We start from the raw sequence: 23,216 nt of genomic DNA, 5'->3' as shown, positions 1-23,216 counted from the left end.
TACTGCGATTTGATTTCATTATACTCAGTGTAACTGCTCCTTTTGGCATCTAGAGACTTGCATAGACTTTATACACTTTTAATTGTCCAATACTTGGCTCTTGCAAATGTTTTCTTCTTCTCATCCGTCTGCCTGCCTTTGTGCTTAGCAACTATTGCCTAACGATATAGCATCCTTGATCACAAGCCAACATCGACTCCTCTTTGTTTTGCACACAAAGCTGTTCTTCCAGCGTCTCCTGACTCTCCAACCCTGAATGGCTTCTGAGGTAGTTTAATTGAATATTTACACGAGCCGCCGTCCATTTTACAATAATGGCCGTCCTTGCCACGTTATATATTCCTCTATAGCAAGCTTCTATGTATTCTTTCAACCTTGCATAACTTCATATTTACACTTATTGGTCAGCAGGTTACTTTATCTTCTTTTGTATTCATGATTACTTTATCATCTCGTACATGTTTCTCTCGTTACTTCAGTTACATCGCCACTCTTACGTTTTTTCATATAGTTTCAGCATAGCTTCGCATATCTTCTTTATGATGTCACTCTGCCCACGTCAAATTTCACTTAGCACTCCATGGTGCATGCTGACATCTTTCCATACAGCATCCTTCCACACTTTCAGTGGGAGCGTGCATTCGGTACGGTTGTCTCAGTGCATATCATCTCTCAAACACTCAATGAGGTATAGGCATAACACATGGAGTCTCACACAGGGCCCCTCTCCTGCTGTTTCAGCATGACGGCGGTGAGGGAGCGGGAGTTAGGGGACATGCGTCCACCTGCTCCTCTGCAGGTAAGAGCAGCCTGCAGTACTCAGTGACAGCACAGCATGAACACACATCTCATCAGTGTTTCTCTTTGCACATCCAGTGAAACAATAAAATTGGCCTTTTTGGCCTTTTCTAGGAGTGATGTCATGTAGCTGCTGCACCCAGATAGCAAGTCAGGTCCCTCACTGAATATAGCGTATTATCTGCTCACAGCAAGTGAGGCCCACTCTCTCATCACAAAAACATAAACCCTGACAGCAATAAAGGGCCACCAACTAAAGCATATTGGCAGCTAGAGTGGTGTAGTTCTGAATTCTGCCCGGTGCTGCTGAAAACACCTCAATCAATGTCTAAAGAAGCCGTGGCACCTGCCCCTTTGACTTTCCGTGGTTCTGGTCTCATTACAAGGGGCCTTGAGTGCAAACATGGCATTTAGGCAGAGCGGGAGAACGGTTCAGCACACGCGGTAAGGGGGCTATGGAAGTTGTGGTTGACTGCCAAGCAGGGGAAGATTTCAAATGATTGTACCACAGTGCTGCACTGAATCCCTGGATCACACAGGTAAACATGCATTTCAATTTGCAAGCGTTGCCACATGCACACTAGCACACATTGGGGCTCATTACGGGGTTGCCGGTAAAACCCGCCTGGTAGGTGGTGGTTTACTGGCAACCCTGTAACACCCTTACCGCCATCTGATATCCCGGTAGTGTTACAACTCCATTTCCATGGAGTCCGATTGAACTCCATGGAAATGGGGTCACTGAAGCACCGGCATCTTGCAAACGGTGCCGGTGCTTCAGTGACAACCATGCGGGCAGGGGCCTGAAAACCCGGCAAGTCAGGCCTGCCGGGGCATCTGTGGCCCCTACTGGCATTGGTGTAGTATGGCGGTCCGCAGCACCCTTTTTTACAGACCAGCATACTGACAATGAGGACTATTCTACAGTTAGTTACTCTGACCACGCTGATGGGGAAACCGTGGAAGTCCAGCGCGCTCATCACACCTGCCCCTAACCATGAAGCAACGGGCACAGGAGACGGTGACACTGACGGCACGATGGTCAGAGAGCGAGGGCACTTATACGAAGATTAAAAGCTGCACGACTTGGGGCAAAAAAGCTTCGTGTTTATTTTGATTTTCAAGCGTCTACGTGGCTTTGGAGCCCCCTGTAAATGCATGACATGATGAGTATATATGATATGATAGGTTATTTATAACGCGCTTAATACCCAGGAGGTTTCTAAGGGCGGACCTGGGGATCGAACCTGTGTTGCTCTGTGTCGTCTTGCTTCCAAGGCGAGCACGTTGCTGCCAAGCTATCCTCCCGGGACAATGCAGCACATACATTTAACATCAGAAAGCTGGGAACATAGTGAGAAAAAGAAGCAAACTGCTGCGGTCGATTGAGATGCATTGGACAGAAAAGCAAAGCCTCTTCCAGGGCCCGGGTTCCAGAGGAGCCTCTGCCAGAGGGTGCACCAAGGTTTCTGGAACAGCATGAAGACTAGACTCCACGTGCATGGCCTTTACCACAAAAAAAGGCTGTGTATTATACTCGGGTGGCCCCTTCTTCTAGAACTTTACAAAAAGGACAAATGTCCCAAACGGTTTGTAAGAATAACTAATTAGGCAGTGCTTTAAATGGAACAAAAGAAGTGCATGGTACGAAGCAGGACATTCTGGCGCAGGGCTTTGGGCGCGCCACCTTGGGCACAGGTCCCTTTTAGGCGCACCCTGTGGTTAGCATGCAATGCCCGGTGAGATTTAATTATGTGCCCGTCAAGGAGCACACACTTTGGTAAAGCAGTGTACCTGGTAACCTTTCACACAAACTTCCAGTTTGTTGTTATGCGCTGTGTTTAGAAAGTTGGAATATCTATATTAAATGAGACTTTCTTTTTTTGCGTATCAAACAAGCAGATATCATAGCTGTAAACTAAGTTTTATTATTGCTCGCTTTCATTGCCTAATAAGCAATTCGGTTGGTAACTGGATCTTTGTGCGAGTTTCCAGTTGAAAACGTTCCATCACAACTCCAATTACTTAAACATTTACATATTAGAATAGGCGCTGCTAAGAACAAAGAAACAACTTAAAAAAGTAATTTCCCAGGCTTTCCAAATCTATCCCTGCTCCATCAAATGACACCAGTGATAACAGGTGAAGCCCACTTAAGTGTTGTACGCCCGGTGTGCTGAGAGCACAGTGGTTACATGTTTATCCCACTTAGTGAAACTGTGTCCCACGCCTCGTGTGCTGAGAGCACAGTAGCTGCATGTTTATCCCACTTAGCGAAACTGTGTCCCACGCCTCGTGTGCTGAGGGCACAGTGGCTGCATGTTTATCCCACTTAGCGAAACTGTGTCCCACGCCTCGTGTGCTGAGGGCACAGTGGCTGCATGTTTATCCCACTTAGCGAAACTGTGTCCCACGCCCGGTGTGCTGAGAGCACAGTGGCTGCATGTTTATCCCACTTAGCGAAACTGTGTCCCACGCCCGGTGTGCTGAGAGCACAGTGGCTGCATGTTTATCCCACTTAGCGAAACTGTGTCCCACGCCTCGTGTGCTGAGAGCACAGTGGCTGCATGTTTATCCCACTTAGCGAAACTGTGTCCCACGCCCGGTGTGCTGAGAGCACAGTGGCTGCATGTTTATCCCACTTAGCGAAACTGTGTCCCACGCCTCGTGTGCTGAGGGCACAGTGGCTGCATGTTTATCCCACTTAGCGAAACTGTGTCCCACGCCCGGTGTGCTGAGAGCACAGTGGCTGCATGTTTATCCCACTTAGCGAAACTTTGTCCCACGCCCGGTGTGCTGAGAGCACAGTGGCTGCATGTTTATCCCACTTAGCGAAACTTTGTCCCACGCCCGGTGTGCTGAGAGCACAGTGGCTGCATGTTTATCCCACTTAGCGAAACTGTGTCCCACGCCCGGTGTGCTGAGAGCACAGTGGCTGCATGTTTATCCCACTTAGCGAAACTTTGTCCCACGCCCGGGGTGCTGAGAGCACAGTGGCTGCATGTTTATCCCACTTAGCGAAACTGTGTCCCACGCCCGGTGTGCTGAGAGCACAGTGGCTGCATGTTTATCCCACTTAGCGAAACTTTGTCCCACGCCTGGTGTGCTGAGAGCACAGTGGCTGCATGTTTGTCTCTCATTTTGTTGTCCAGGGTGGGCCCTGAGGGAGACATTATGGGCACTGCGGGTGGTGGAGAGAGGAGGAGGGAGAGCACGCTGCTTTCCGCAGCAAAGGCTGCAGAAGCGTAGTCCTTTAAGTTGAGACAACGTGAAATAAAAAGCTTTCATTTTCACCTAAGCCCTTAGTTGAGTACTGGTACTCTCTTTCAGGCATTGAGAAGAGCAGGTACTCAAATGCTCAAAAACAGGAAGTGCAGGTACTGAGGGCCGGCTAGGACCAGCCCATTTAAAGCACTGCAATTAGGAATTTAGAAGGCTCCCCGCTTGCTCCTTGAGAGGAGATGACACGTGTGAGGAGCTACCCCAGTAGGTTTATGTTGCACTTCGTCACCAAATAATAATGTCAGATGCCAAGAACTTCACTTACGAATCCACCTTTCAAGTAAAAGAACTGGCTGTGTTTAGGCGGGACGGTCTCGGTACTGAGACACTCACTCTACGTTTGTATTTTTTTAGTAACACTATCCGGTGCTAAGTTTGAAAAAAATGCTTGACTACACAAACATTTGAAAGCCAAAAGTTAGAAAAAGTGAGTGGATCGCACTGAAAAAACCAAGGGGCCCGTAAAAGTAACGCGACTCGAGGAAGACAACAGGCGGCTGCAGCGGGTGGACGGGATTGTGGGTGTGTGCCCCCCCCCCCCCTTTCAGTATTAAAAGAACACCTTTTTAATCAACAACAGAAGGGGAAAGGGTTTTGGGTAAAGGAGGAGGAAGTCTCAAAAGCGCAAAAAAGAAGTGTCACCAGCAGGGGCTGTCTTGCTAGACCTGGAGTGTTAGAAATAATGCAAGGCTTCCAGTTGGGGGAGTGGGGGTGTCAGGCGTGCAGCAGACGGAAGCAACATCATGAAATGCCCCAAGAAAAGGAACACTTTCGAACTCAAAGGAAGACCAACGCAAAGAAGACACAAAGGTGTATTTTGGGGGTTTTAACCTTTGGGGACACATTAGGAGTTCTACTCAGTTACCATTACCGCCACTGGTTCCGGGGGATTTACTGGCGGGTTACATGTGCCAGCAATAAGACGGTGTTAGCCCCTATTCATGGCGTCCAGACTCCACTGGTGTTTTGGAGATACTTTCGTGCGTGGCAATTCCGCCCGAGCAATTCCTCTTTGCTGGTAAAGTGAAGACAAGCCCTCGAGCTATGGCACACCACTGAAACTTGGCGTTTTACACTTAAGATCTACTACAAACGTTTTAATTCCTGCAGAGAAGAACGCCTTGGAAATGCTGGGACTTCTTAAGCTAAGAATGGGTTTTACTTCTGACCTGGATTCGAGAACCTGTGGCGCTGTTTTCAGTTCTTGAAAAGGAAGCGAGCAGGACATGCATCCTTGCCTAGGCATTGCCATTGTACACCTAAACACTAACGCCACAATCACTTGCTCTGGTGCTCACGTAACAGGACATTCATTTCTATTATTGTGAGGAATTCCATCATCTGCACGGTGGACGTGCGGTCACCTGGGCTTTTAGAAAAAACGTTATATGAAATTGAACGATGGTAGATCACCCTGTGGAAAATGTGTGGGGCTAATCTGCACACATTTTTCTATGCGCACCGCATGACATACACATAGGCCTGTGTATTCTGGGTGGACACAACCTACAGGTGCAGTCCTCCCCGTCATATTTAGTTGGGATCTGACAGGTGGAGTACACAAATGTATCTACAAAGGGGAGGGCCAAAACCTTCCTCCTGCCATGGCCAGCCTAATTAACTATGAAAGGCTCCATAGATCTGCCCTGTCAGTTTGTTGACCCTCTGCAGATGGTGGTGGCATTTAACATACTAATAGAGTATACTTCAGACAGGCCCACATGGGGCCTGGCTGCAGAGGCTAAACCAAAGGAGGCAGGAAACCCCAACACCCCTTTCATATGCACTGTGTCAACCTGAAGCCAGCTCCCGCCCTAAAGTATCAATGACAGTAAGCTGTCACGTCTGGTACATGTGTTTACACTAGCCAACCCACGCAGGGGCACCCCATTGAGAGGGTAGGAGTATGTGATTTGATGCAGACAGAAAGTCTGTTTTCGCCACAGCTTCAAGGGAGACCTGCAGCTTTAATCAGGAATCACAGAGAGCTCAATTAACCAGAGAGACTCTATTATCCACTACAGACAGGAAGATGGGCGGGACTTAGTATTACATGTTTTCACCCCTTTACTTTTTCTATTGCAAAGCACTCTGGTTATGACCTCATGCATAAAGGAGATTGTTGGTAGGGACCCAGGATTGGTTCATTAAAGTAAGCTTAGCCTACGCCAATCACTCTGGCCCATTGACTTTAAAAGAGGGCTGAGCCCCTCTTTTGGGCAGATCATCTGATGACTTGGAAGGAGTAACAAGAAGAACTCATTTGGACCCTGGCTGAAGGTACAGTCTGCCTTACAGCTTCCGCCAGTGAAGGAAGGCTAGGATTTCCAAAGAGGGAAGCAAGATCCCTCCCCTAAACATCTTTCAGATAGCAGAGGAAGATACTGAATCAAGAGAACCCTCCAGCAGCTCCAGAACCGGTAACCAGCCAGCACACAGCGTGCCCTGATAGGAAGCTTGCTTGCAGAGCCTATGTGGGAAGTGCCAGAGAGTCTCTGAACCAAACCGAGGACAAGGCCATTGCCTGCAACACTCTCCTCAGCTTTGGGCCATCTGCCTTAAAGGACGACACAAACCCAGTGAAGAAACTAGGAGGAGTGCATCGACAAGCATCAACAAGCGTCCGCCTTAAAGGACATTTTTTCGAGCGAGTTGAGCCCCTCGGTTTGCAACTGACTGCACCGCGGACTGTTGTCACACCGCAGACGCTAACCTGGTTCGAGACATCTTGACCAGTGCTTCAGACCCGCCAACCAGCACTGAGATGATTCCTGACCAGGAGCTGCTGTGTAGGCCAGCCAGCAGCCGTCCGACCAGACTCGCTCGCCGAACTGCCTGCCGCCTGTTACCCGCAGCAGTCTCCCATCTTGCACTATGTTGCAGGAGAGCAAAGTGCCCTAAAACCGACTCGACCCTGTCAAGCACCAAGAACCTCTGCAAGCACAAGGTACACTGTGGTTTTGTCCCCCTGGTCCCTCTCTGAAGGCCCCTAGTGACATATTACGACCCATTGCTCCCTTTGTGTTGAAAGCAAGTATCCTTGAACTATTTCGATAAATTACTTCACCAACTATCCTCCTGCCAGTATCCAGAGTGCATCCCTTTTCCTTCTTGAAACTGTCTGTCCTCTACATTCCTTTACAATGTAAGTTGTATTTTGTAGTGTTGCTAGAACTGTCTGTTGTGATAATAATAAAGTAGATATTTTTATACAACCTTGACTGGACAGTCCCTTTTATCATTGGGTAATAATTGTATTTTCACTGTGTTGCAACTAACCAACGATCCATGACCTTGCAGAGATAAATCTGTCATTCCGTCCACGTTACCAAAATTGGACAAGGAGGATTATAATTTACTTGTGTTTCCAATCTGTTCGGATCCCTTCTGGTGCACTAGAGGTGTGGGGCTGATAGGTGGTTTAGAAACCAATATTCATCCCTGGACCAGTGGTGCCCCGGAAGTTGATTTGTCATAATTATACAGCTTCTCAGGTCCTCACAGGATTGCCAGAGATTTCCATCAAATGGCCAGGTACTCGCCTACCTGACCAGGTATTTGAAAGCTGGGATGGGAAGCGAAACAAATTCCTTCATAGTTGCAGTACATCAACCTTTATAATTGCATGGGCACAATGTGCCTCCACCACAATGTATCCAGGAGCATGCCCTGCCTAGCATTTCGTGCTGTGAGATGCCTTTTTTAAATTTCTATTTATTTATTGAATATTTCTAAGGCACACTATACAGCAAAAAGGTGTTTCCAGGCGCCATAAGACAAAAAGGGGTGGGGCAGGGGAGATAAACAACAATAACTGTCCTACTAGGCCTTCTGACATTCGGATTGTGCAAGTGCAGTAAAAGGAAGTATGGGGGTGGTGGTAAGTGACGGTCATGGGAGGAGGCATAAAATGTAGGTGGGGAGAGAAAGAAGGAAGAAAGGGCCCAGGGCCTAGGCAAGTGCTGGGGCATCCCGGGGGGGCCAGTGTCAGGGGCAGCCGGGGCAGAACACCAGCTAAGTGCGAGGGCGGGCTGGACCAAACTCGGTAAGGGTGCCCAACCCACCACGCTAGTCAGGGAAGGGGCCCCAGAAGGGCAGTGCTGAATTGGGGAGGTGCTGGTAAAGACTGATCAAGGAGGGCCGGGTGCCCCGTAAGACTCATAGGGGACCAGGCTGCCAGTCGCAGCAGCAGATGGGTGCATTAGCAAGGGAGGGCTAGAGGGAAGGAAGTATGAGCAGAGAATGGTCTTGAGATGCTTCTGGAACTTAAGGAGATCCGGCTCAAGTCTGAAAGGAGCAGGGAGACCATTCCAGAGTGAGGCACCTGCTGAAGAGAGAGATCTACCCCCAACCCTCTGCTTGCAAAAACATCTGATATGTAGATAGTTGGAACTAGAGGAACGAAGGGCTCCAGCAGGGAGGTATTTAGGGAGAGAGTTGGATGTAGTGGGCTCCCAGGCCCCAGAAAGCCTTGTAGATAATGCAGAGGGTCTTGAATGTTATCCTTGCAGCCACCGGGAACCAGTGGAGAGATTTTAGGGCTGGAGAGTTGCAGTCTCTGGGCTTGAGGCCAAGGATAAGTCTCGCTGTCCTATTCTGCATTAGTTTAAGGGGGCGAAGAGAGGAAAGAAGAAGACTGAGGAAGAGGCTGTGGAAGTAGCCAGCCTAGAGAGAACCTAGCTCTGGAGACATTGAGTTTCTGGAGGAAGGTGAGGAAAGGCAGAATGCCTCTGAGGAGGTGGAGCTGAAAGTGGGCCTTCTTGGCAAGGTCCATGATGTGAGGGGAAAAGGAGAGAGGGGAGTCAAAGATGACACCAAGTTTTTTTGACTCACAAGATGGCAAGGCGAGGGGACCCAAGGGGGCAGCCAGAGAGTAGGAGGGAAGCAGGGAGTAGGGGTCCCAATGAGAAGGATCCTGATCTTACTGGCATTAAGACAGAGATCATTAGCCATGCACCATGCCTGAATAGTAGTAGTCAGTCAGAAAGAGAGAGGAAGAGGAGGAGAAGCCGGTAGTGAAGGAAGGCTTGGAGGAGTGTTGTGTGTCATCGCCATAACACTAGAAATTGGGAGAGAAAGAGGAGATCAAGTGGGCCAGAGGGGAAAGGTAGATGTTGAAGAACCACAGCGACAGGATACAGCCCTGAAGGACGCTGCAGGTATAGAGTGTGGTGGAGGAGAGGAAAGGTCCCAGTTATACCTGGGAAGGTCGATTAGATAGGAAAGAGGTCAACCAATACAGTGCCAGGTCCGTGATACCAAGGGAATCACAGAGCCACTTTAGGAGGATGGAATGATTGACCATGTCAAACGCAGAAGTCAAATCAAGGAGGATGAGAACAGAAGGAGAGTTGGAATCAAGGTTTGAGAGCAAGTCTTCACAGGTGTTCAGGAGAGCAGTTTCCGTGCCTCTGGATGCTCTGAAGCCCAACTGGTGGTCATGGAGACAACCAACAGATTCCATATGCTGGGTCAGTTAGGAGATTACTAACTTCTCCAAGAGTTTGCCCAGGAAGTGGGTGGTGGAGATAGGGTGGTAGTCACCCAGGCAGGAGGGGACGGCAGATGGCCTTTATTAGGAGAGGGTGCACAAGGGAGTGCTTGAGGGCAGGAGCCAGTTGCAAAGGAGTGATTGCAGAAATCGGCCAATGAAGGAGCGAGAGAGGAGATGTCCTTGATAGTTCTGGAAGAGCAGTGGAGCACCTGTTTGGAGGAGACTTTCAAAGAGGGGACAGCTTTGGAGACCTCATCCAGTGCTATGGGCGAGAAGGAGGAGAGTGCGGAGGAGAGGTAGAAGGGGCCAAGGGAGGCCTGAGAACAGGTGGGGGAATAAAGAGGGGGGTAGAGGAGAGTGAGGACAGGATGTCCTGGGTTTTGATTGTACTACATTTACAGGATGGAAGTATACTTGCAGCAATTGAAAGACTGATATGTGTTCTCAGGTAGTGAACGTCCTCCGACCTCTACACATCTACATGATATTGGTGGCTGCCTAACCAATCAGCCAAAACAAAAAAAAAGAAATATGGTATGCAAGAACTAAAAAACATTGGAACTGTGAATTTTGTGGAAAAGGTTGTGGAAATATTGAACAGAGCTTTTTTTTCAAAGTAGGGAACTCAGTTTTTGTTAATCATCCACCTCTCTAAATGAAGCACTGAGCGAGCAGAATGGCCATTTTGTCTGGAGTGGTTACTGGGCACTGGTGGAGGGGTTGAGAAACTGGGCATCAGCAATTAGGAATAGGTTTGAGAGAGGTTCGGTGTTACAGAATGTCAGACCGGACCTGTCTTGGGGAGATTTTTGTGAACATCTGTCACTTTCCTCAAATAACCTTTTAGGATCCTGTTTGACTCTGTCGCTTTGTCTTCCAATACCAACCTAGAACACATGTCCTGCCTTTGTTCAGTGTCTCTAAGCATTCCAGCCCTAGGATTGAGTGTCCAGTGTTGCGGTACACGTTGGTTGCAGTGATTGTTGTGCCTGGAAAGGAGTGCTATTATGTGGGTTTTGCTGCGTATTATCTGGCTTCGTCCATGGTTTCCTTATTGAAATGTGGGTGCTCTCAGAGGTGTTGGGGATCAAAGATCTCCTATGGGGTTTAATATAATATAGGGAATGCGGGCTGCAATTGGTAAATTCGATGCTAACTGATTAATGCTGATCCAGAGCACCCTTTCCACATGGAGAGAGGCACTGGAGACTGGGAGCTAAGGTGCATGCTGGGGATGGGATGGCAGGGGGGTGTACCTGCACAGTTCTCCAGTCCCGTCCCTAAAGGGACAAGACCACAAAGGTAAATAATAAAAGGGTTGGGGCGTAGGAGTATAGGGTTCTGCATAGCTTTCAACTGCTTGTGTCCCCAGGGAGGGTGAAAACACCAGATTTTGTTTTTGGCAGGTGAGTCCATGGAAATGTGTGGGCTTGTAAGAGGTTTGGCGGGTGAGCGACCTGGTTACAGGGCGGATGACATCCACCAAAAGAGTGCTAGTTGAGAGGTGTGGGTCATTGAGAGTTTGTCCTTTCACGACGGGCATTTCCTGAGAGTTGGGGGATCTGTGGTTGAGTTCATAGGTAACCTGAAATCGAGGTGCATCTGCTGGGGGACTCCATTCTGTGGCATGGCTCTATATATTCTGCATTGCCATTCCTACCATTTGGGCGAGTATGGGGGAATCTATACGAGGTAGCAGACCCATCTCCCATCCAGTGCCCCCTTATCCCAGTACCCCCTGACCACTTCCCCCCCCCCATCTACCCTGGTCACCGGCCAGATCACGCTCACCTGCAGGACCCTCTTGGGCAGGCCGGTCTTCTTGGCCAGTTGTTCCCAGTCCTTGCCGTCAGGGTTGTGCTTGATGGAGAAGTAGGATTCCATGGTGCGCAGCTGGTGGTTCTTGAAGGAGGTCCGAACCCGCTTCACCTTCGGCACCCGGGGCTGCTGGGGCTGTCGGGGACGACGATGCTTACGCACTTCAGGGGAATGCTCCCCCTCTTCGGTCTCTGTAAGGCAAAGGAGGGATAGGTGAAGTGACATGGCAGGCAGAGAAGACAAGCGGGGAGGCATCTTGGCAAGTGGCAGTCGTCGAAGTATCTAAAATGAATCTGTGCAAACTCTTGAATTCATCATATGGAGTAGAGAAGAGCCCTAATGGACAGTGTTTCATCTGGAAATTTGGAGCAAATTATAAATAGTACATAGTGGAATGAATTGTAAACCCCACAGACACCCACCCCCTGTTCCCACTTCTAATCTTCTGCCTCCTTCACTTAGGCCCACTTTCACCTGCCCAATCTGCATCTGTTATTCTTAAATCAGAAAGATATTCAAGGAGGAAAGTTAAATCCCCACCCTTTTGTCGGCCCTGCAGCCCAATAGATGAAAACTGTAATAAAAATGCAATGCCTAGCATTGAAAGCTCTACTTTCAAGTTCTGTTTCTTTCTCTTTTCTTTATTAATCCGCCATTGGGCGTCATGAAGTAGTTTTGATGATATTTATTCAACATTGACTATCCAACATATCCAGAGGAACTCCATGATCATGCAGAATACACGGTAGAGCAGATCAGGTGCTACCGATTTCTGCGGTGGAAGCTGGTGGAATCCAGCATGAACTTCTATAAGATAAAATACATCATTATTTTTAGAACTCATATGGAGGGCGACCACACCCCAACTAAATAAGACCAGTCTTGTTAGATTAGGACTGATTTCCCTCAAAAGGCGACAAAACACCCTGCCCGCTTACAATCATGGGCATAGGACTTTGGCATTGATGAATTCAGCACAATATGGAGGCGCCTGGACCTAAACCGAGGTTCTGTGAGCTTCCCGGGTGTCTTGCTGAAGCTTCAGCGGTTATCCTAGCTCTTTGAGATGGCTATGGAGATCTACATCAACACAGCAGATATCAGAATGTTGTGGGCCTGTCTGCATATATCTGGCCATGGAGGAAAGGTCTCCGGGGTGCAGGAGGCTGAAGGAGTTTCTGGGATGGGAACGTGCTTCCTGCATTTTGCAGGCTCCCCGAGGTGGCCACGTGTCTGGACAGCAATGGGAATGGGCAGTCCCTTCCTGCCAGGCAGGGATGCCAAGGCGCCCGGGGAACAGTGCGTGTGGAGCACTAGCATGGCTCCAGCTGGAGATATATGTGGGAGGCCAGGAAAGTGGACGCTCCTTTTGGAGACACAGACACGTCTGTCAGAACACACAGGTGTAGGCAGAGGAGCCTCTGAAAGTTGCCAAAGCTGGCAAGATGAGGGGTAGGAAGATGAATGCGCGTGGCATCACAGTTCTTGGCTCTTTTCTGGGCATGTAAAGAGAAGGTGTATGTTACTGTTGCCCCATGTATTTCATTTTTCAGAATGTATCAGTGTGGGAGAATTAGAGGTAGGAGGTGCCTCTGCGTGATCCCAGCAGCAAGCTCTTACCCCACGAGCTGCATAAGCGGTTCGCTGTCAAGAACGACTAGGGAATGAGTCTTTTCTTGAGTGATAAGCCCAGACAGATTTGTTTCATTTTGGGGTCATGCTTGAAAAGCCAGTGCTGTAGTGGTGCCTCGGTACACGTCTCAGTGAGCTGTTCTGGGGTCGGTGGTAGTCACATTGCGTTGCGGTGCTCCCCTGGCAATGTCTGTGTGCCATGGATGGGCCTCTGAAGGGAAAGAGTGACGGTCAGAATCTGCAGCGGTGCAGAGGTGTCTCGCGAGAGTGGTCTCTAGGCAGGGAGGTTGTGTTCTATGCATTTGAATGTATTGCAGGCTGGGGTGTCATTTCACCCAGAAAGGGCATGCAAAGAAATGAGTCCAGGAGACAGAGACAGCCCTGGGAAGGGGTGCCTTTATAATACGTTAAGAGGCATAGCTAATACAATTAATGTAGGCCTAGTGCCACACTATATCATATTATACATATTTACATGTTTACACATGAATATAGGAATTTTGATTTATTTTATTTATTGGGTATTTATAATGCCCCTTTACAAAAGTGTTTCAAGGCGCAACAAGACAAGAGGGTTGGGAACAAGGGAGGACAAAAACAAACACGATCCTAGTAGACCTTGTGACATTCGGAACGTGCAAGTGCAGTAAGAGAAGTGAAGCGGAGGCGGAAGGGCCCGTGAGAACCAAGCGCCAGCGGAGGCCAGGTGGACAGGACAGGGGAAGGAAGGCCCACGAGCTAAGTGAGAGTTAGGGGGTTCGAAGGGCTTCAAGGGTGCAAGCCAACCAGACTAGTGCGGGAAAAGGGACCCGCAAGGGAGGAAGGGTAGACCAAGAGCAGGGGCAGACTGGAATTAGGGGGCCGTCGTGCCCTGTAAGACTGAGGGAACGAGGCAGCCAGTCAAGTGCCAGAAGGGGACGTTAGCAGTGGGGGTGGAGAGGAGAAAAGGAAGCTTTGGGAACTTAAGGAGATCTGGATCAAGACTGAGAGTGGCAGGGAGGCCATTCCAGAAGGCGGCACCTGCGGAGGAGAGAGATCTACCCCCATTCTCTGCTTGGAAAAGCGCCTGATCTGCAGAGAGTTAGAGCTAGACGATCGAAGGGCTTGAGCCGGGAGGTATTTAGGGAGAGAGAGTTGGATGTAGAAAGAAAGCCTTGCGGAAGATGCAGAGGGTCTTGAACTTGATCCGCGCAGCAACGATGAGCCAGTGGAGAGATGTTAAGGCTGGAGAGATGCAGTCCCTGGGCTTGAGGCCAAGGATATGTCTTGCAGTCCTGTTCTAGATTAGTTGAAGGGAGCAAAGGGGGGAGTCAGGCAGATTGAGGAAGAGACTGTTGCAGTAGTCCAGCCTGAGAGGACCAGAGCTCTGGAAACATGGGGCCTCATTGCGAGTGTGCCGGTCTGGTAACAACGGTGCCGGTAAGCTGCCGGCACAGTTGTTACCGGACTGGCATACTCCGAGGTCTGCGAGTGGGTGCCTTTCAGCCCACCGGGTCTGACCAGGCGGGCGGAACGGCACCCGCTCCCAGCCCTTAAAGGATGCACTGGCACCATTCATGAATGGTGCCGGTGCATCCGTCCTCCCCATTCCCATTGAGCCCAATGGCACTCGAATGGGAATGGGAAGTCATTTTTTCCAGCGCCCGTCAATAGGGAATTACCGAGACCGTCGGCGCTGTAATGCCCCGGTAAGTCTCATTGCTGGGCGCCAGAAAAAAAATGACTCTGGTATTTACCGGTACGGCTACCGCCGGACTCATAATGAGGCTCATTGAGTTTCTGGGGGAAGGTGAGGAAAGGGAGAATGGGCCTCATTACAGGTCGGGCGGTCCGGAAATAACAGTGGCAGTAAACCCACCGCTACTGTTAATTCCGGACCGCCCGATCCCGAGTCCTGCAGGCGGCAGGTGGCGTTCCCGCCAGGTCTGACCTGGCGGGTTTACCACCGCCCGCCTGCAGGCGGACGAGGAAACACCAGCACCATCACGAGATGGTGCCAGTGTTTCCATGATCCCCATTCCCATTGAGTCCTACAGGACTCAATGCAAATGGGGCTTTACACCATTCCGCCTCCGGGGGGTTGTAATGCCCCAGTAATTCCGGGAATCACGGAGGCGGAATGGTAATACGAGTCCGTCGGTAACCAGGCAGTTTTACCGCCGGACTCCTAATGAGGCCCAATGTCTCTGAGGTGCAGCTGAAAGTGGGCCGTCTCGGCAATGTCTGATGTGAGGCAAGAAGGAGAGAGAGGAGTCGAAGATGACACCAAGGCTTTTTACCTCACAGGAAGGTGGGGGGAGGAGGCCCATGGCCGGGGGCCAGAGTGTGGGAGGGAAAGAGGGAGCAGGGGTCCCAATGAGAAGGATCTCTGTCTTACTGGCATTCAGGCAGTCAGGAATGCGAGAGGAAGAGGAGGAAGCAGAGGAGGGAAGCTTGAAGGAGAGCTGCATATCATCAGCATAACACTGGAAATTAGGAGAGAAGGTGGACTAGAGGCGCCAGGTAGATGTTGAAAAGGCAAGGCAAGAGGAAAGAGCCATGAAGGACACTGCAGGTGGAGAGTGAGATGATGGAGAGACAAGGGCCCAGTTGAACCTGGGGTGGTCGGTCCGAAAAGAAGGAGGTCAACCATTCGAGAGCCAGGTCTGTGATGTAAAGGGTATCACAGAGCTGATTTATCATGGAGACATGATTGACCGTATCAAAGGCAGAGGAAAGGTCAAGAAGGATGAGAACGAAAGGAGAGCTGGAATTGAGATTAGAGAGCAAGTCTTCTCGGGTGTTCAGGAGAGCGGCTTCCGTGCCTCTAGCAGCTATAAAGCCAGACTAGTGATTGTGGAGACAACCAACAGATTCAGTGTGGCGGATAAGCTGGGAGATGGCCAGCTTCTCCAAGAGTTCTCCCAGCAAAGGGGTAATGGAGATAAGGCGGTAGTTTGCCGTACAGGAAGGGTCGGCAGAATGTTTTTTGAGGAGGGAGTGCACAAAGTAGTGCTTGAGGAGTGAGGGTATGATCCAGTGGCAAAGGAGTGATTGCAGAAATTGGCAAAGGCTGAGGCAAGGGACATAATGTTGTTGTTGAAGGTTCTGGAGTAGCAAGGGTGCCCCTGTTTGGATGAGATTTTCATAGAGAAGCCTGGTCTATAAACCTCATCAGGTGTTATGGAAGAAAAAGAGGAGAGTAGGAGGGGAGGAGAGAAGGGGCCAAGGGAGGTCTGAGAGTGGGTGAGGGGGAAGGGTGAGGACAACATGTCCTGAGTTTTAGAAATGAAGTGAGAGGCCAGAGAAATACAGAGGGCCAAGGAAGGCAGAGGAGAAGTGCAAATTGCAGTAGGGTTGGCGAGTTCCTTGCAGATTTTGAAAAGTTCAGCCGTGTTGTTAGTGGCTGCAGAGATGCAGGCTTGGATATGGGCCCCCCTCTTCGAGCAAATCGAGAGTTTGTATTGCCTTTGGAGAAGGCGGCAGGCCAGTTTGCCAGAGGCTGTGCTCGAAGTCTGCCACTTCCGCTCAGCTGCTCTGCACTTGCCTTTCGGAGCGGCCAGGTCGGAGTCACACCAGTAGTTGCACTTGGAGGCAGGTTTCAAGGGGAACCTCATGACAGGGGCAAGGATGTCCAGAGTGTTGGAGACGGAGAGTTGAAGGTTAGTAGGGGCAGTGTCAGAGTGAGAGTCAGTGGCAGGAGTAGGAGGAGGAGTGAAGGTGGTGGCAAAAGTGGCAACTGACACTTGCTTCATGGGTCGAATGATGGCGAAGTAGGCTGGAAGTGCAGGCAGGGGTTTAGCCAGGGAACCCATGAGGTCCAGGTGAGAGGGCAGGAGAGCATGATCAGACCAGAAGAGAGGTGTAACAAAAGGGTTTGAGATGGGGATGTCTGAAGAGATGAGAATACCCAAGGTGTGTCCGGCTGAGTGAGCCAGACCAGAGGGAAGAATGGTGAGGGAAAGAGAGTCAGAGGATGCGGCCCGAGGCTGCCTCAGAGGGGTCGAGGTGAATATTGAAGTCTCTGAGGATGAGGAGCTTGTAGGAGGAGGCCAGGAAACAAGAGGCAGGGTCAGCCCATTCTGAGAAGAATTTGAAGACCTGGCCAGGGGGCCCGTAGATGGTGGCCAGAGTCAGAGAGAGGCGAGGAGAGACCAAGCACGCAGACAAGGCATTCGAAGGAGGAGTAGGCCTGAGTGGGTATGATAGTAGCAGGGACCCACTCACAGAAGATCAGGGCAACTCCGCCCCTGGGCCGGTTAGGCCTGGTTTAGAGAGGATCTTGTACCCCTCAAGGAAGAGAGTGTCAAAACCCATAACAGCTGGAAGTGAACCACATCTCAATGAGAGCGAGGACATCAATGTTGAGGTCTTCAAGGAGGTGGCAGATGTCATAGGAGTGTTTGACGGCAGAGCGAGAGTTGAGGGTAGCTAAGTGGAGCAGGTTGCCAATTGTGTATTGTGGCCAGGGTGGACCGGAGTCAGTTGGCAAGGGTGGGGGGAGCCCCTTTGCAAGAAAGAAGGTGTAATATAAATCCAGTCTTGAAGCTTTCAAGACATGTAGGGTCATTACAGTTTTGGCAGTCTGGAAAAACTGCTGGTAAAATTGCCAGTAATTCGGGCAATGGAAATTTTCCTGGACCAGCAAAACACATGTTTGCCGGTGGGAGCACTGATTTGCCTCCAGCCAAAATTAGGGTTTGTGTGGGAAAATACAGGGAGATGAAGTAAGCCAGAAGGGAGGCAGGGAACAAGACCATTGATGGATTTAAAGATGATGAGAAGGAATTCAAAGAGTGATTTTGTACTGAGTTCTAGCTAGCAAATTGGTAGTGTGCAGAGGTGGCGAACAATACGGTAGGTTGTAGAGGGTGCAAATAGCAAGGTTCATGACTTGATTAAGGGGTAGCAGAATTATAGAGGGAGACTGTGGAGTAAGCTTGCACACTAATCGAGTTTACTGAGCATAAGAGAAGAGATTAGCATTTTGGCTGCATGGTCAGACCACATTTTTCTGATGATCAGAAGATAGATTCTCACAGCTGTGGACTAATGTACTTCACTGGCAGAAATGTACTGTTGGAGTTTTAATTCACTGTTAACCAGCACCCTAAGATAGTGAGCCTTGGATGAAGGATCCTTGGTTGAAGGAGTGAGGTTTCCCAGTGGGAAAAAGGTGTGAGAGTGGGATTAGCATTGGCGGCGGGGAGACGAACAAGTTACTTACCAACTGGTAACGTTCTTTCGATTGGATGTTCCTCCAACGTATTCCTCATCTTTGATGTTATTCCATCCAGCTCAGCTGCTTCGGATTTTTTTTTTCGGCAGAGGGCGCTGTGCGTCGATGTCGTCGAGTCGATGGTCCCTCGAAGGCCTCCATCGAGGGTGACATCATCGGGTGTATAAGTTGCACGCGCGGCACCCATTTGCCTCAGTTCTGTTTTTCCCCCTCTTTTGTTATTGATTTACACTATGCAGACTGTGTTGGTAGACAGGTACTTTGCCTTGGGAGAGTTGGAGTGGCAATAGCCTGGGAAAAATCTACAGAGGGGTAAGTTGGGAGGGCGATGAGGAATACGTTGGAGGAACATCCAATCGAAAGAACGTTACCAGTTGGTAAGTAACTTGTTCTTCGAGTGGATTGTGTCCTCCAACGTATTCCTCATCTTTGATAGACTCCCAAAGCAGTAAGGACAATCCTTATGGAGGAGGGATTAGATTTTTTTTTGATTTTTTTTTTTAGATGGCCGAGTATAGAACTGCTCTGCCAACATTTAACTCCTTAGATTGGGAAGCATCTAGGTTGTAGAATTTTGAAAAAGTATGCAGCGATGACCAAGTTGCTGCTTCACAAATGGATTTTATAGGAACACCTCTTTGCAGGGCGGTAGACGAAGCGATGCCCCTGGTGGAATGATCCCTTAAACCTTCTGGTGGGTCTTTCCCCGCCAGTCTGTAGCATTCTGAAATGCGAAGGACAATCCAACGTGATATGGTCTGTTTTGTTACTGATTGACCCAATCTTTTTCCTGTGTAGCCAATAAACAGTTGGTTATCCAATCTAAGCCTGGATAGCCTAGAGATATAAAAGCTTAAAGCTCTTTTTGGATCCAACCTGTGGAGTCTTTCCTCCTCCTTACTAGGATGGGGTGGAGGATAGAAAGTCTGTATCACAATTCTTTGATTTAAGTGAAACTCAGATACCACTTTCGGTAAAAAAGAGGGTTTGACCTTCAAAACAACTCTGTCCTTATGGAACACAGTATAGGGTGACCCAGAAGACAGTGCCTGCAATTCGCTCACTCTTCTTGCAGATGTTAAGGCAACTAGAAAAGCAGTTTTCCATGTTAGCAATCTCAATGGGCACGTGTGCAGCGGTTCAAAAGGAGCACACATTAAGAATTTTAGACCAAATTGAGATCCCAAATCGGTACTTGAAATGGGTGAGGAGGAAACACATTAGTGAGTCCTTTTAAGAATTGTATTATCAAAGGAATTTTGAAGTAGGAGCATTCTTCCGACGAGCGCTTGAAGATGGAAAGCGCCGCAAGGTAACCTTTTATTGTTCCAATATTCAGACCTCTATGCGCTAGGGTCAGAAGGAAAGATAGTACTTCCGGGATAGAACATAGAAAAGGATCGACATTCTTTTCTCTGCACCAGTTGCAAAACTTTTTCCAACGGCAACGCTATAGAGACTTTGTTGCTGGCCTTCTTGCCGAAAGCAACACCTCCTTAACGTCATCTGGAAGGTTCCAATCCCTGTATCTCAGCCTTTCAGATACCAAGCATGAAGGTTGAGCGTTTTGACCTCTGGGTGGAGAACCTGACCTTCCATTTGAGAGAGAAGGTTATCTCTCTGAGGAAGACGTACTGGAGGACAGATGGACATGTCTAGAAGGTCCGGGTACAACGTTCTCCTGGCCCAATCCGGGGCAATTAGGATCATGCGGCTCCCGAACCGTCTCAACCTCCTGATGACCTGAGGAATGACGGGAATCGGAGGGAATGCATCCAATAGTGGGAAATTCCACTCCACCACGAACGCGTCCCCTAGGGCTCCTCTCGGGGGAAATTCCCTTGAGCAATACTTTTTGCACTTTCGGTTGGTACCGGTCGCAAATAAGTCTCCCTGAGGGGTTCCCCAAAGGGCAAAGATCTCTAGAATGACTTCCTGAGCCAGTTCCCATTCGTGGGACACCATGCTCTGCCTGGTCAGAGCATCTGCCGTCATATTCTCTTCCCCGGCTAGGTGAACTGCCGTTGAAGAGATTCCTTCTTGAATTGCCCAATACCAGAGTTGCACTGCCTCCCTGCACAGAGGTAGTGACCCTACACCTCCTCTTTTGTTTAGATAATGCATGCCCACTATGTTGTCCATCATTATCAGGACAGTCTTCCCTCTGACAGATGGCAGGAAATCCTTCAGCGCTAGTCTGATTGCTCTCAGCTCCAAAAGATTGATGTGTAGTTTGGACTCCGATGGAGACCAATGACCGCTGATTGTCAGATCGTTGGCGTGAGCTCCCACCCATTGAGTGAGGCGTCCGTCACTACTGTGATCTCCGGCCATGGTTGCCAAAAAGGTTCCCCTTTTAGTATGTTCTCTGTACAAGTCCACCATAGAAGGTCCTGTCGAACCTTGTTCGGAATCTGGAGAACATCCGTCATTTGACCTGAGAACTGGGACCATTGAGTTTTTAACACCCACTGAAGGGATCTCACCCTCAAGCGTGCCTCTGGCACCAGGAAGATGCAGGATGCCATGAGGCCGAGCAAACTTAAAAAGTCGTATGCCTGGAGATTTTGGGCATTTTGGAATTTGTAAACCATCTGGAGAATGTCTTGAGCCCTCGACTTGGGAGGCGAGCTCTTTCCCAAGGATGTGTCTAATACAGCTCCTATGTACTGAAGCTGTTGGGAAGGTGTCATTTGCGACTTCTTGAAATTGATGGAGAAGCCCAGTTTGTGGAGGAAGTGGCAATTGACTTCCAGATGATCCAGTGCTTGTTCGGTAGAACGCGCCCTGATCAACCAATCGTCCAGCTAGGGGTAGACATGAATCCCCCCTCTCCTGAGGTGCGCTGCTACCACTACCATTAACTTGGTGAAGACCCTCGAGGCGGAGGTCAATCCGAATGGCAGGACTCAAAACTGATAGTGTGAGTCACCAACCACGAACCTCAGGTATTTTCTGTGCTTGAGATGAATCGGCACATGAAAATAAGCATCCTGGAGGTCCAATGACACCAACCAGTCCTGAAGTTGAAGGGCCTGAAGGATCTGAGAAAGGGTAACCATCTTGAACTTGTCCTTCCTGAGGAGCTTGTTCAAGTTTCTTAAGTCCAAGATGGGTCTCAATCTTCCGTCCTTTTTGGGGATCAAAAAATACAGGGCATACCATCCCTTGTTCCTTTCCGCTACAGGTACTGGTTCTATAGCACCTTTCTCCAGCAGGGTTGGAACTTCCTGCTGTAGGAGCGGATTCGAAGACTTCAACAGGTGTCTCCCTGGTGGATTGCTTTGAGGTTGCGTTAGAAAAGGAAGGCAGTAACCTTGGGCTATTATTTCTAAGGCCCAAACATCTGAAGTAATGGCTCGCCATTCTTGCAGATGTTGTGACAGCCTGCCTCCTACAGGTGTCTTGTGATGCAAGTCCTCAAAGTGGTTTTGTGGTGGTTGCTGCAGCCGCTGATGGCAAAGAGGGTGTAGCTGGCTTTGCACATCTTGCTTGTCCACCGCGAGAGGCCTTTGTTTGGGCCCTTTGACTGCCAATCCTCTTGCCTTTCCATATGATGTGTAGTAACGATAGGATCGTCCCCTCCAAGATTGATTTGTCGCACGAAAGGACTGAGGTTGCCTGATAGCAGCTCCCAACGATTTGGCAGCAGCCTTTGAGGTCTGCAACCTCTCAAGGCTCTCGTCAGCCTTGCTGCCAAAAAGGTGAGAGCCGTTAAAGGACATGTGCAGAAGACGGTTCTGCACGTCTGGTGCAAAACCTGACTTCCTTAACCATGCAAATCTACGCATTACCGTGCTAGTGGCCATGGACCTGCTCACACTATCAACAGTGTCCAAACCAGATTCAAGAGATTCCTGCATAACTTCCTTTCCATCTCTAACAATGGCTAGGAATCCTTCCCTTTCTTCCCCTTCTGGTATGTGCTCCACAGCCATTACAATACATTCCTGAAAACTTTGCCAAGGCACAGGTGGAGTTGGCTGATTTTAATGCCATGCTCCCGGCTGAAAATACCTTCCTTGCCCAGCCATCCACACGCTTATCGTCCCTGTCTGGAGGGATAGACGGGTACGCAAGTTTGTTGGAAGCTGTGGCTGCCTGCATAACTAAACTTTCTGGAGAGGGATGCTTAGACAGATAGCTGGGGTCGCTACTGGCAGGGCGGTATTTTGAGGTAAGGGATTTATTCACTGGAGGAATAGAATCCAGCGTCTCCCAATTTTTGGCCACCATATTTTGTAAGGCCACATGGAAAGGTAGAATTGGGTCTTCAGTAGGACCATGGTCCAATATGTCTGTAAGATCATCTTGGACAAATTGGGCTGCAGGCCTGGCCCAGCCCAAATAACCCACAACCTTAGTCATTAACTGACGATATGATGGATTAGCACGTTCAACTGGCTCTGGTCTACCAAATCCGTTCGCTGGGGACATAACAAAACCACTTTCATTGTGTAATGATTCCACCAAATCCTTCATCCTGCTTTCCTCTGAAATCAGGCATTCAGGAACATTTGGAGTACCAAATTCAAGGCCAAAGGGAACATTTTCTTCATCAGATCTTTCTTGTTCCTCAAAAATTGAGGTCAAGGATTTGAAGAACTCCTTCCTAGGTAAAGGCTTAAAAACATTCTCTGGGGGTGGCATAGGAGGAGTGCTACTGGTTCCTGAATGCAACCGAGGTGCTTTTGCCTTTTCTTTCTCTCTTCCTAGCTGATCTTGTCGAGCTGGAAGTTTCGGCGTCGAGGGCTTCGGCGTCGATCTCGACAAAGGCGTTGAAAACTTCGACGTATTATCCGACTTCGACGGCGTCGACTTCGATGGCGTCGACTTCGAGGGTGTCGAGGCACCCTTCGAGGACTTGCCCTTCGAGGTGTGTTCGGTCTCGGACGGTGTCGGTGACCTCGATCGGTCGACTCGACTGGCTTTTTTCGCTCGACGTCCTAGAAGGTTCTCTAGCCTTCCTCTTTC

At 49.4% G+C, this 23,216-nt stretch overlaps 1 protein-coding gene across 3 annotated transcripts in view; it reads right to left on the bottom strand.

Annotated features, from left to right (window-relative positions):
- LOC138521832 (LIM/homeobox protein Lhx9-like) overlaps positions 1-23,216 on the bottom strand; it is a 202,890-nt gene that overhangs the window by 22,825 nt on the left and 156,849 nt on the right. For all 3 annotated transcript variants that reach the window (XM_069634952.1, XM_069634954.1, XM_069634953.1), the window contains exon 5: positions 11,366-11,583. In XM_069634952.1, coding sequence (XP_069491053.1) covers positions 11,366-11,583 — 218 coding nt within the window. The remainder of the gene's footprint in view (positions 1-11,365; positions 11,584-23,216) is intronic.

Source organism: Ambystoma mexicanum, chromosome 13 (genome assembly GCF_040938575.1).
Source record: "Ambystoma mexicanum isolate Mex_15411 chromosome 13, UKY_AmexF1_1, whole genome shotgun sequence".
NCBI lineage: Eukaryota > Metazoa > Chordata > Amphibia > Caudata > Ambystomatidae > Ambystoma > Ambystoma mexicanum.
The sequence above is the reverse complement of the archived record's forward strand: the minus strand, read 5'-3'. Positions and strand labels throughout refer to the sequence as shown.